This window comes from Henckelia pumila, chromosome 1 (genome assembly GCF_033568475.1).
Source record: "Henckelia pumila isolate YLH828 chromosome 1, ASM3356847v2, whole genome shotgun sequence".
NCBI classification, from domain to species: Eukaryota; Viridiplantae; Streptophyta; class Magnoliopsida; order Lamiales; family Gesneriaceae; genus Henckelia; species Henckelia pumila.
In genome coordinates, this window is record NC_133120.1 from 153,457,966 (window position 1) to 153,471,173 (window position 13,208).

Consider the following 13,208-nt stretch of genomic DNA (forward strand, 5'->3'; position numbering starts at 1 on the left):
TTCCACAAGTATGGATCATCCCACACAAAGTACTTAGCATCGCTTCGCACTTTATCTCTCTGTGCCTTAGAAAATTCAGATGGAAATCCATTAGTAACTAAATAATTTACAATGTTCACATACCAGGGTAATTCTGTGCTTGCTGAAAATAGTTGCTCATCAGGAAATTCTTCTCGCAAGCTCAGCTACTCGTCAATATGAATTAGACGGCTCAAGTGGTCAGTGACTCGATTCTTCGTTCCTCTTTTGTCCTTAATTTCCACATCGAATTCGCTCAAGAGTAGTATTCATCTTATTAGTCTTGGTTTTGCCTCCTTCTTCACCATTAAAAAAAACGAAGAGATGCATGATCAGAATAAATAATGACTTTAGCACCAAGTAAATAAGAGCGAAATTTTTCTAACGCAAAAACTACAGCCAAAATTTCTTTCTCAGTGGTAGAATAATTTCGTTGGGCATCGTTCAGAATACGCGAAGAGTAGTAGATAACATGCGATGCTTTCCCAACTTTCTATCCCAAAACCGCTCCTACAGCATAGTCGTTGGCATCACACATGATTTCAAACGGTTTTATCCAGTCCGATGGTTGGATGATTGGTGCAGATGTCAATGAGTCCTTCATTTTGTCAAAAGACTTTTTGCATGGTTCATCAAACTCAAACGGGACATCTTTCTGCAATAACTTGCACATAGGTGTTGCGATCTTGGCAAAGTCCTAAATGTATCTCATGTAAAAACCTGCATGGCCAAGAAAAGATCGCACTTCCCGCACACTTGCGGGGTAAGGTAGAGACTGAATAATATCGATTTTAGCTTTATCTACCTCTATCCCCTTAGATGAGATTACATGGCCTAAAACAATACCTTGCCCAACCATAAAATGACATTTTTCAGAATTTAGAACTAGGTTGGTTTCGACACACCGCTTCAGGACTAGAGCAAGATGAGACAAGAATTTTTCAAATGAATCACCATAGACAGTAAAATCATCCATAAAAACCTCCAAGATATGCTCAATATATTCAGAAAAAATGCTAACCATACACCGTTGGAAAGTGGCCGGTGCATTACAAAGTCCAAAGGGCATCCGTCGATATGCAAAGGTTCCAAACGGACAAGTGAACGTCGTCTTCTCCTGATCTTCTGGCGCAATTGCGATATGAAAATAACCAGAATACCCATCAAAAAAACAATAGTAAGAATGACATGCTAACCTTTCAATCATTTGATCAATAAAGGATAAAGGAAAGTGGTCCTTTCGGATTTCAGCATTTAATTTTCTATAGTCTATACAAACCCTCCACCCATTTTGAATGCGGGTGGGAACCAATTTGTCATCCTTGTTCTTCACCACAGTAATTCTGGTTTTCATGGGTACCACTTGGACCGGACTGACCCACTGACTGTCAGAAATTGGGTAGATGACTCATACTTCAAGGAGTTTCAGAATTTCAGCCTTTACCACCTCCATCATATGTGGGTTTAACTTTCTTTGTGGCTTACGCGAGGGATTTTCTCCTTCCTCCATCAGAATCCTGTGCATGCATGTAGAAGGGTTGATTCCCTTAATATCTGCTATGGTCCACCCAATAACAGTTTTGTGCTCCTTGAGCTTTGACCAATTGTTCCTCTTGTTCGGCTTCCAAACTGTTGGAGATGATGACTGGTAATGTTTCTCCTTCTCCAAGAAAAACATACTTAAGATGTTTGGGAAGTGTCTTCAGTTCAACAACTGGGGCCTGCAAAATAGATGGGAGGCGCCAATTATTAGAAATTGGTAAAGATAAATAAGAAACATTACCTGATCGAGGTAGCTCATGAGCACTGTTCAGAATATTCTCAATTTCTTGTGCTTCTTCACTTCTTCCAATTCCATCATCATCCTGCTGAATGGGTGCTGTAATATCCACCTCTAGCTCATCTTTTAATGCATGCTCACAATAATCTTGTGCCAAGTAATTCACAATATCAACATAATATACACAATAATCACTGTCAGGAAATATCATAGCATCATAAATATTGAATTTCATTACTTTTCCATCAAATTCCATAGTGAGTGTGCCACTGTGAACATCAATTTTAGTCATAGATGTTTTAAAGAACGGTCTGCATAAAAGAATAGGACTATTGTGATCACCGTTTTCCATGTCATGCACATAAAAATCCGCAGGAAATACTAAGTTATTCACTTGCACTAACACATCTTCTACTACCGTTTTCCATGTCAAGCACATAAAAATCCGCAGGAAATACTAAGTTATTCACTTGCACTAACACATCTTCTACTATTCCCCTAGGGTATGCATTAGACCTATCAACTAGTTGTATGAAAATTCTAGTTTTATTCAACGGACCAAGTTCAAGGACGCATAAATAGAGTATGGCATAACATTGATTGATGCGCCTAGATCTAACATGGCCTTAGTCTAACATTCCCTATAGTGCATGGAATAGAAAACATACCTGGATCCTTGCATTTTGCGGGCAATTTCCTTTGGATCACAGCAGACACATTCTCACCTAACTCCACTTTTTGACATCCCTTTAGTGTTTGCTTGCTCTTTGATGTGCACAATTCCTTCAAGAACTTCGCGTATCGAGGTACTTGCTTAATAGCATCTAGCAATGGAATGTTCACCTCACATCTACGAAAAGTCTCATATAGTTTCTTTGTCCCTTCATATTTTCTAGACTCTTTAAGTGCTAAGGTAAAAGGGGCAACAGGCTTATATTCAGAAAGGGGAGGAAACTTACCTCTTGGCGCTTATTCCTTTGATGCTTCTTCATCATTCGCCTTCGGTTCTTCTTGCAGCTTCTCCTTCGGCAAAGCATCAACTTCTTTCTCCTTGATCTTCAACTTCTTCCCATTCCTTAGAGTAATAGCACTTGCATTCTCTCTTGGGTTTGGAATTGTTTGGGAAGGCAAAGCGTTGGAATGATGTGCTTCCAACTTATTGATTGCGGTGGCGAGCTGTCCCATCTGGGTATTCAAGTTCTGGATACTTGCTCTTGTTTTTTGTTGAAAAGTTACATTATTAGTAGCAAGATCCTTAACAATATTTTCGAGAAACTCACCTGGATTTGGAATCTGAGGACGCTGCTGCTGTTGAGGATACGGTGGCCTATAAGCTTGGTTGTGCGGTGGTGCCGGAGGGCCAGGTTGATTCACCTGAGGATTTTCGTATCTGAGATTTGGATGATCCTTCCAACCAGAATTGTATGTGTTGGAATAGGGATCATACTTCCGCTGTGGTGGTCCAGGAAATCCGCCAGTACCATTAACCTGTTCAACCGATTCTTCTTGAAGTGTAGGACACATATCAGTAGCATGTCCCACTGCAGCACAAATTTCACATGCCTTTGCAGCTTGTCCATTCCCTACAGCCATTTGACGTACAAGAGACGTCAGTTCAATCAGTTGTTGCTCAAGGGAAGATACATTTACATTATTGTTTTTCCATGGTACATGATCATTCCTGTTGGTGCCAAATTGTTGAGAATTGGCAGCCATGTTCTCAATTAAATTCCTCGCTTGTACCGGAGTTTTATCCACAAAAACTCCTCCACTGGCCGCATCTAGCATACTACTGTCATGAGGCAACAAACCTTCATAGCAAAATTGAATTAATTGGTTTTCACTTATCTGATGTTGCGGACAGCTAGCACAAAGCTTTTTGAACCGCTCCCAGTATCCATGAAGTGATTCCCCAGTGTATTGCTTTATCTCATAGATCTCCTTCCTGATTTTAGCGGCTCTAGAAGCTGGGAAGTACTTCTCCAGGAAAATTCTTTTCATCTCAGTCCAAGTCGTGATGGATCTAGAGGGTAAATAATACAGCCAATCCTTAGCAGAACTCTTCAAAGAGAAAAGAAAGGCCCTCAGTTGGATCTGCTTCTCTGTCACACTTGGGGTTTCATACTTATGCAAACTACATGGAATTCCATCAAGTGCTTGTTAGGGTCCTCACCTGCAAGACCATGAAAAGAAGGCAATAAGTGAATCAATCCAGATTTAAGCTCAAAATTTGCATTATTTTCTAGAGTATAAAAAGTAATGCACAAGGGCTGTTGGTTTGGATCAGGAGTGCCCAATTGTCTAAGACTCAGATTAGCGTTAGCAGCCATTTCTTGCTCAGGAATTTTAGTACGAATATATTCCTCTTCCTGTCTTCTACGAGCTTCTCTCCTTCGCTTGTGTAAAGTTCTTTAGATCTCCGGGTCGTAGGAGAATTCTTCGTCAGAAAATCACCTGAAAGCATGAACGAGAGAAAAAAAATAGAAACAAAGAAAAGAGAAGAGAGTGAGATTAAACAAAAATAAAAAGAACACAATAAATTAAACACTGTTCCCCAACAACGGCGCCAAAATTTGGTAGCGCTTAATCGTGTCACGCCCAAATTACTCAACTCAATCAGATAACCAAAATATGTAGTAGTGTGAGTAGGGATCGTTCCTACGAGGAAATGAAAATTTAATGTGTTCTAAAATAAAATAAAGGGTTTTTTTATTTGAAATTAGCTACTGAAGAATTAAATCAATTCAAATGAAATTTTATCACTAGCATTCAAGATTAAATTATAACGAAAAAAATCAATGAGAAACAAGCCTTGGTATCGGTCGACTACACCCTTGATATCATTCATTCAATCATCATTTTCTTAAAAATAATTAATCCTATCAAATATTCATCATTAAAAATTAAATTCCTGTTTCACCTTAATCCTAGTTAATTAGACACCGGCGTTCTAGATTAACCCTTACCAATAAATCAACTCGGATACCAGCTATCTAGATTTAAATTTAAGGTAGCATTCAATTGATAAAAACTGATGAATCCAGACAACACATATACCAGCGATTGTATTTAGCTTAGTCAATTGTTGTTCCTACGATTTAACAAATTCAACATCAGAAAATATTAAACGCAGTTGCTTCACAAATTAGATGTTTCAAATAATTACGGATTTGAATTCTAATTTAGCTATAGTTTGTATAGTAAAATCTTAAGATGGCCAATCTAAAAATCTCACATACAAACATGAAATAATTCAGAACAACTTTTGATACTCAATAATGATTAAACACTAAAAAATTTGAATCTCATGAATAAACTAAATCAAGGGTTCGCATTACTCAACCAAGTATTAAATTTTAGCTACAACGATTCATGAAAAACTAAAGATAAATTCAAAAGAAAGGAAGAAATCTTGAGAAAGTTGGAATACAAAACCTAGCCGCCAATAGAGTGCTTCAAAGTCTGATGAATTATCTCTGAAAAACGGAATAATAAGCCTAATAAAAGTCTAGAGTCCAAAATAAAAGAGTTTCCGAAATTAAAATTTCTTCTCCCGAACAGCGCCTCGCGCTCGATCGATTAAAGTCTGCCGATCGTGCGCAAGCAAAATCCTAATCCTACTGTCCTTCAAATAATATGCGGTCGCTCAATCGGTAAGATGTTGCGGATCGAGCGCGAGCAAATTCCATCGTCTACTGTTTTGCAACTTCACATGACCCGCTCGATCGGTAGATTGTTGCAGATCGAGCGGTCCACTTTTTCTTTAAAACTTTTCAGCATTTTTCCTTCGCTCCATAGTTTCGTACATACCTCCTCCAAAATGCATGACCTACACAACAAATCGGAAAACAGATTATGCAGACACAAAATATGAAATACGAACAAAACACATAAATAAAACACATAAACGAATGCAAAACAACAACTAAATGACATTAAAATATGCAACACAACACAACTATCACTCCCCTATCACTGTAGCGTCAGTCTCCACCGTCGCGGCGTCTCCCATTGATAGACAAAACCATAGGTCCAAGCCTCCCTATCCTGACCCATCTCCATAACGAGATACGAGTCTAGTGTAAAATCATGCATGTGCTAAAACAGTAAAACATGGTATGCAAAGCACATACAAATGCAGCATATAAGATCATATATCATGCCGGTTATCTCGGTCAATACTTACGTACCTCTATCTCAGTAGGCAAATTTCTAGTACACCGCTCTAGTTTCCAATCCTACAATTCAATATTATCCGGGTCACTAATACCGCTCTAAAATTATTAACTAAGCTAACAGATACTCCAAAAAATTCTAGGGATCCAAAACTATACCTGCGTCTATCGTCAGCCCGTTGTTGTCGAATGCCCCAATACCTGGACACAGCTCCGCTAAGACTATTGGGATGCCTCGCCAATTCCCGGGGTACGCCTAGAATCTAGGAAACCGCCTAAAACCCCTAGGAATCGAGAGATAAGAGATGTGAAGGTGCAAGAAATAAGCCCCTTGGACCCTCTATTTATAGAGCACAATCGGAATGTCCGTTCTGCCCATCAGAACGTCCGATCACTGCATGCAAGCCACGCGTCCTGCCAGCACATCGAAACGTCCAATCACGACTTTGGAGCTTCCGATCTATCTCCATAATGTTATCCCTTACGTCAACACGCTAAAGTCACCTTAGTGACAGATTTCTGCCTCTGATCGGAATGTTCGATCCATCATCGGAGCGTTCGATCACCACTGCTTCTGTTCACCAACATAGCTTCCAATCTTTCCCTCAACTCGAGACCCTCCGGACAATTATCAAGTGTTCTGAATCCATTTTTGAACTCCTTAGACCCATCTGAAACTTTCTTAATCAATATTGACCCAATTTAATTATAATTAACAAATTAATTACTCATTTTGGGTACGGGTCACTACAGAATCCCCGAGATTACATCTCACATCTTAGGCTCTAGTCTGAGTGGATTTTTGATTCGTTACCCAGATATGATACCCGTTCATTACATTGCATGCATCATATTTGTATGTCTATCCATACTAGCGTACTGAGCGTTTTATGCTCATGTACAGTTATTTTCTGTTGTCTGGACACCCCATTCAATGGGGCAGTTGCAGGTATTTCTCCCAGGGATTTGGATATTAGGTGACAACTAAGACAGGATTACAGGGTTAGCCACTACGTATTAGTTATTTTCGCAATTACTCTGATTATGATTTATTATGTTTTTAATTGCATGCATAAACTCTTGATTAGTAGGTGATCACAGTGCGAGACATTACACCTCCGGTGTTCCATTAACGTGTTCTTTGCTTTATTGTGCGCAGAGAGTACAATAAGGAGGAGGGGTATCAAATAAATCGCTCAGAACTAACTTTTACAATCTATCAGACTTCATGGGCAATTGTCTACTTATCTATTGTATTCTTCTAAAGAACCCGGTTTATCATCTTAGCATCATTGGCGCCGTCTATGGGAACTTGAGTTTCAAGGCATAGATATGGTTCTCTTTAATGAACCACCTCCGAAAAGTTCCCAGCAAAAAATCACTATGTCTGCTTAGCAGTACGAGGCAATGGTTAGTGCCGCTGCACAGAGAGTACTAACAACCCAAATGCGCCAGCAGGAGAAGGAGAAGGAAATAGAGGTGTGGTAGGAGGAAGAATCTCAAGGTGGTTCATACCCATGTATGGAATACATGGACATTATTGTGGCTGATGAGTTGAGGGAATTGCGGCATAAAATACAGAAGTTGGAGGAAACAGTCTCTAGGGAGTCTCGGCGAGTTAAAGCTCAAAATTGGCCATTCTCCCGAGAAGTGATAAATGAGCCCTTACCTGCTCATTACAAATCCGCCAAGATCAGGGACTATGATGGCAGTACTGACCTGGAGGAACACTTAGCATGGTTTGAAAATGTGGCCATGCTACATTTTTATGAAGATAAAATCAAGTGCAAAGTCTTTCTGACCACCCTGGTGGATTCTGCCCAAAGGTGGTTTGAGAAGTTGGAGTCTGGCTGCATCCGATCATTTGCCAATTTTCATGAGGTTTTCCTACAACACTTCAGTAGCAGTAAGAGGTAAAAGAAAACTGCTTTTAGCCTGTTTGAGGTAAAGCAGTCCGGAGAGGAATCTTTGCGAGCTTATAACAAAAATTTCAATAAAGTGACCTCAGAAGTACCTGCATGTGCCCAGGAGACCAAGACAACTTTTTTTACCCAGGGACTCAGGGAGAGGGAGTTCTTTAAATCACTAGTGAAGAAAACTCCTCGGGATTTTGAGGATTCGTTGGATCAGGCGGAAAAATATATAAACATGGAGGAATCCTGGAGGCAGAAGAGAGAGATGGCCCAGAAGGAAGGAGGTAAAGATCAAGGGGTGAGAGAAGGGAATCCAGTTAGTAGAAGTGATAATTTGGGGAGGCTATCTTCATATGCCCCTCAAAAGGTAGCTCGAGATAGGGTAGTGAATGTTTGCGAAGAGGAGACGGAGTCTCGGGAGGTGCCTCAGAAAGCAAGGACTAAATTTTGAAAATTTCATAAGGAAGGAACTCATGAAACCAGTGAGTGCAAGAGGCTTAACTGAAAGAGTGGGTGCCCGGTTAGCCAACTTGTGGCTAAGGGCTTTTATGACTCTATGTAAAATAATCTTTTGTTTAATATAATTTACACTTTTATAATGGCATTGACTTTATCTTTCTTCATAATGTTATATTATGATATACTATTGTTGTTTTGATAAAGACCTTGAATATACTATAGTGTATGTAAGATGTGGTAGCACATGGGGATGGCTATCATGAAACACATCTTATAGTCACTGTATATTCTAAACTGTTCCTAGTCAATTGAGCCGTCCGCAAATAAGGATAAGGATCGCTCGAGATTGAGACTAGCATTTGCGATGCCGAGTACCACGTTTCAGTGGTATGGAACATAGAGATGTTCAAAGCATGCAAATAGATATTCATATGATGAATGATCGAACTACCCTATTCGGACTTTCCAAGTGGTTATCACTTATCGAGTGGATAAAGTCCGCGGTTTTGGTTGTACACCATTAGTCCTTATTACTTGAAACATCATTGAGACTCTATATGCTAGTACTGTATTTTGACTCGTTTACCGACTCTATTGGGGTCATCAGGTGTCGGGATTGGGTAAAGTTACGACACATATAGGAGTCGATGCTTTGTTGTCAAGGATTCACCACATACTTGCGAGTGTAGATATCCTATGAGATCTGAGGAGATATTAGTGTGACGAATCTCTGGCCAGAGTACATGATGTGTTTTAGGTTAATGGGTTATCCTAGTAACACATGCGATGTCACTAATAGATCTCCAAGATGTTATGCATAGTTATCGAATCTCAAACGACTCTTGATATACCAATGGTTGTTGATTCGATCGGGATATATGGTTGAAGGGACCGTACTGTACGCTAACCAAAATCTACTGATTCTTGCAGGCACTATCAGTAATACCTAGGGAATCATGGGGCGATGTTGCTAGGCGCTCTTACCATGATTCGATGGGTAAGTCGGAAATTGTTGTTTCGAGTCACAAGGAGTTGTGAGCCCACGGCTAGCTGTATTCCTGAACCATTGAGGGTTACACAAGTAATGGATTACTAAAACCCCGTAGAGATAGTTAAATTTAATGAAAGAGAAGTTGGACTTCTTAACTAAAGGGAGTGGGATTTCCTAAAATGACATAGGGATGGGCATTTTTGGAAATCACTGAATTCGGATTCAAAAAAATTATCTTGACTCTAAAAGATGCAGAAATGGTTTCTGTGCACATTGGTGAAATCAGTTTATCAATCGGAGTCACGATGAATTTTATATTAATTTCTACAACAACAGGCTTGGCTTGTTGGGCTTAAGTTATGGATTGTGGGCTTTAAGGAGTTAGAGTCCTGATACAATTATAACTAAAAATTATCTATAAATATATGTGCAGTGTTCGAAAATTGCATGCAATTCATTCATCAAATTTTCGAACACACACATATTATTTTCTAAGGGTTTTTCGAAAATCCTTGTCCCTTTTGGAGAAAATTCGGTCTTGTGTTTTTTGTGAAAAATTACAATCCGGATTAACAGATCATATCTGTTTATTCTCTACGCAAACTTCTGATTGATTTTTAGTGCAGTCAATCAGAGGGTTTTTGTTTTCTATTCGTGGACCTGATTGAAAAAACGTTCGTTCATCAGTTCCGGGGATATACAACAAAAGCAGATTAAATTTTGTTGGTGTCCATAATCTCGCTTTGAGATTTTAAGGTAAAATATTTAATTGTGATTATTTGTTTTACTTACACAAATTTAATCGTAAAAGTTTTGATACCCAGATATGGAATCGTTCCATATTAATAAAATAAAATTTTTAAACTTTCGCTGCACCGGGTATCAATTCTAATTGATCTGAACACCGTTTTCCAACATTAACTATAAGCAAAAGAGGTCCAACCTGGAAGAGATGAAACAGACAGATAAAAAACCTCGGGGTCTACCTTGGATTGTTAGGTCCAATGCTTCCATTCCACCAAAACCTATTAATCCAGATAGAAGAAGAGATAGAGAACACAACCCTCGGAAGACAGACCGACAACGCGAGGAAAGGACATCCCGAGGTGTCATTAAAATGATCTCGGGCGGGTCTACTGATGGAGATTCTAACCGGACTCGAAAAGCCCGGGGGAGAAAGGAGATTTTGTGTGCGGAAGTGAAGGAGCAAAGGAATATTCCCATCATTACGTTTGGACAACGGGATTTGGACAGAGTTCATGCTCCACACAAAGACGCTCTAATGATACAGGCCAAGGTGGACAATCATGATGTTCGAAGGGTGTTTGTGAACTCGGGAAGCTCAGTCAATGTCATTTTCCAAGGAGCCTTCGAGCAAATGGATTTACAGGGATATGAGTTAAGTCCTATGAAAATAGCGTTGTATGGTTTTGCTGGACATACTGTCCACCCCAAAGGAGAGATGTTATTGCATTTGACTCTGGGATCAGGCGATTTGAGGATGACAACTATGATCTTATTTGCGTTGGTGGATGCTATTTATTCTTAAAATATCATCTTGGGAATATCGGCTATGACTGACTTCATGGCTGTAGCTTCCCCCTGTCATCAAAAGAACAAATTCCCCGTGGGGGACATGGTAGAAGAGGTACGAGGAGATCAATCATCATCCCAAAAGTGCTATGAAGAGACAATTGAGTCAGATAGCAAGTGGGCACAGAAGGGGGAAGGGAATATGAATCGAGAAAGAGGATAGGTACATGCTGCGGAGAAGGTGAAAAAAGAGCAGGAGGAGGTGGAGTTGATTCCCGGGCAATCGAGAAAAGTCACTAAGACTGCTCGGGACCTGCAGCCCGAGTTAGCGGAGAAGTTGAGAACTTTCCTAGATCAAAATGTTGACATTTTTGCCTGGTTTGCAGCATATTTAACTGGGATCCCGACCGAAATAGCCGAGCATAAGTTAAATATTATCCTAGGGTCTCGACCAGTTAAGCAGAAAAAGAGGCATTTCGAGGCAGAGAAGGATAAAGTGATAGCAGAACAAGTTCACGAGCTCCTACAATCTGGCCACATCTTGGAGATATAGTTTCCTACTTGGTTGTCCAACGTGGTTTTAGTGCCCAAGACTACTGGTAAGTATGGGATGTGTATTGATTCTCGGGATCTGAACAAGGCTTGTCTGAAGAATTGTTATCCTTTGCCCCGGATTGATCAATTGGTGGATTCCACTTCAGGGTTCAAATTGCTCTGTTTTATGGATGCATATCTGGGATACCATCAGATTCCCCAGGCCCGGGAAGACCAGAATAAGGTCAGTTTCGTCACTTATGGGGGAACTTTTTGCTACATGATCATGCCCTTAGGGTTAAAAAATACTGGGGCCACGTACCAAAGAATGATGGATCGAGTTTTCAAGAGTCAGATGGGCAGAAATGTGGAGGTGTATGTGGATGATATTCTTGTTAAATCTTGGACCCGAGATTATTTCATATCAAACCTAAAAGAGACTTTTTCTAACCTGAGGCAGTATGGAGTCAAGTTGAACCCGGTTAAATATACTTTTGAGGTCAGGGGTGGTAAATTCTTGGGATTCATGGTAATGGAGAGAGGGATAGATATGGAGTCAAGTTGAACCCGATTAAATGTACTTTCGGGGTCAAGGGTGGTAATTCCTGGGATTCATGGTGACGGAGAGAGGGATAGAAGTGAATCCCGATAAAATGAAGATCCTCTAGGAAATGCCTTCGATCCCCTAAATTGGTCCGAGAAGTCCGGTGCTTGATGGGGTGGATAACTGCTCTATCCCGATTCATATCTCGATCAGCTCAACGGAGTTATCATTTCTTTCAAGTGTTGAGAAAAGCTCAAAAATTTGGATGAGGAACAGAATGTGAACTAGCTTTCCAGCAGCTCAAGGAGCATTTGGCAAATCTTCCAGTTTTGGTTAAGCCCGACCCCGAGGAGAAGTTATGGGTCTATCTCTCCACAACCGATCATGCTGTAAGTTTTGTGTTGATCAAAGAATAAGGGAAATATCAGAAGCCAATGTACTATGTGAGCCATGCTTTAAAGGGGCCGAAAACAAGATATAGAGATGTGGAGGATGTGGAATCAGACATGATTAAAAGGGAATAGAGACTTACAGGTTGGATGATTGATTGAGGATCGTAAATGCCAAGAGATTGCGAGACCGGGAGATTGCTGAAGGAAGAAGATGGAAGTGAAGAAGATAACGAAGGCAGCAAGTAAATAACCATACCCTCGGAGGATCTGAGTCGTTTCAATTCAAATGGACGGTGGAGATCAAAAGGTGGGCGGGCATTCAGATGAAACGACGTCTGACAAATTCTTACAAGTGTTTTTGAGGGGCGGTTAGAGCTGATACCTCGCTTACATCAGCCCTAGTTTGATTAATAGATTTTCCAGGAAGAGAGCATTTTTGCGTTCGGTCTTGGGATAAGGTAACTTGGGACATCGAAGCAAGTTCTAGCCCGACTATTTTTAGGAGAAGTGGTGATACCCTGATAAAGTATCCCAGGTAATTATCAAGCCTGAGTCGGGAGGAAGGTAAGGACATGAGCCCAAGTCCAGGCAGAGGATGCCTGGGTTGGAGTGAAGTACCCGAGAACAAGGTCCGGACAAAAGATGCCCGAGATAAAGTGAAATACCCGGGAAAGAGCTAGAAAGAAGCCCCGGTGATCGGATAACAGGGTTTACCTATTTTTAGTGGTTACAAAGAGAACAAGCTGAACTATCGTGTGATATTTCTATCCCAAAGAGTCATTTCAAAAGTCAATATGATCATTTCCAAGAATTCTGGGAAAATTGCTCTTCCCAATGAGTTGTGTCAGAAGGCCACAAGGGGTCATCAT

The 13,208-nt window shown here is 40.3% G+C and overlaps 1 protein-coding gene across 1 annotated transcript; it reads left to right on the top strand.

The window, feature by feature from the left end:
* The first annotated feature begins 7,503 nt into the window (after nucleotides 1-7,503).
* Nucleotides 7,504-10,885, top strand: LOC140874247 (uncharacterized). Its single transcript, XM_073277526.1, has 3 exons — nucleotides 7,504-7,854; nucleotides 8,029-8,253; nucleotides 10,265-10,885. The coding sequence occupies exons 1-3, from the start codon at nucleotides 7,504-7,506 to the stop codon at nucleotides 10,883-10,885; spliced, it is 1,197 nt and encodes a 398-aa protein (XP_073133627.1).
* The last annotated feature ends 2,323 nt before the right edge of the window (nucleotides 10,886-13,208 follow it).

What these genes read in the sequence shown, in the direction of transcription:
- LOC140874247 (XM_073277526.1), top strand. Translation starts at nt 7,504, where the DNA reads ATGGACATTATTGTGGCTGATGAGTTGAGGGAATTGCGGCATAAAATA. An exon ending in CATTTGCCAATTTTCATGAG is followed by an intron (nt 7,855 to 8,028) that starts GTTTTCCTACAA and finishes TTTTTTACCCAG; the next exon opens with GGACTCAGGGAGAGGGAGTT. An exon ending in CTTCATATGCCCCTCAAAAG is followed by an intron (nt 8,254 to 10,264) that starts GTAGCTCGAGAT and finishes ATTAACTATAAG; the next exon opens with CAAAAGAGGTCCAACCTGGA.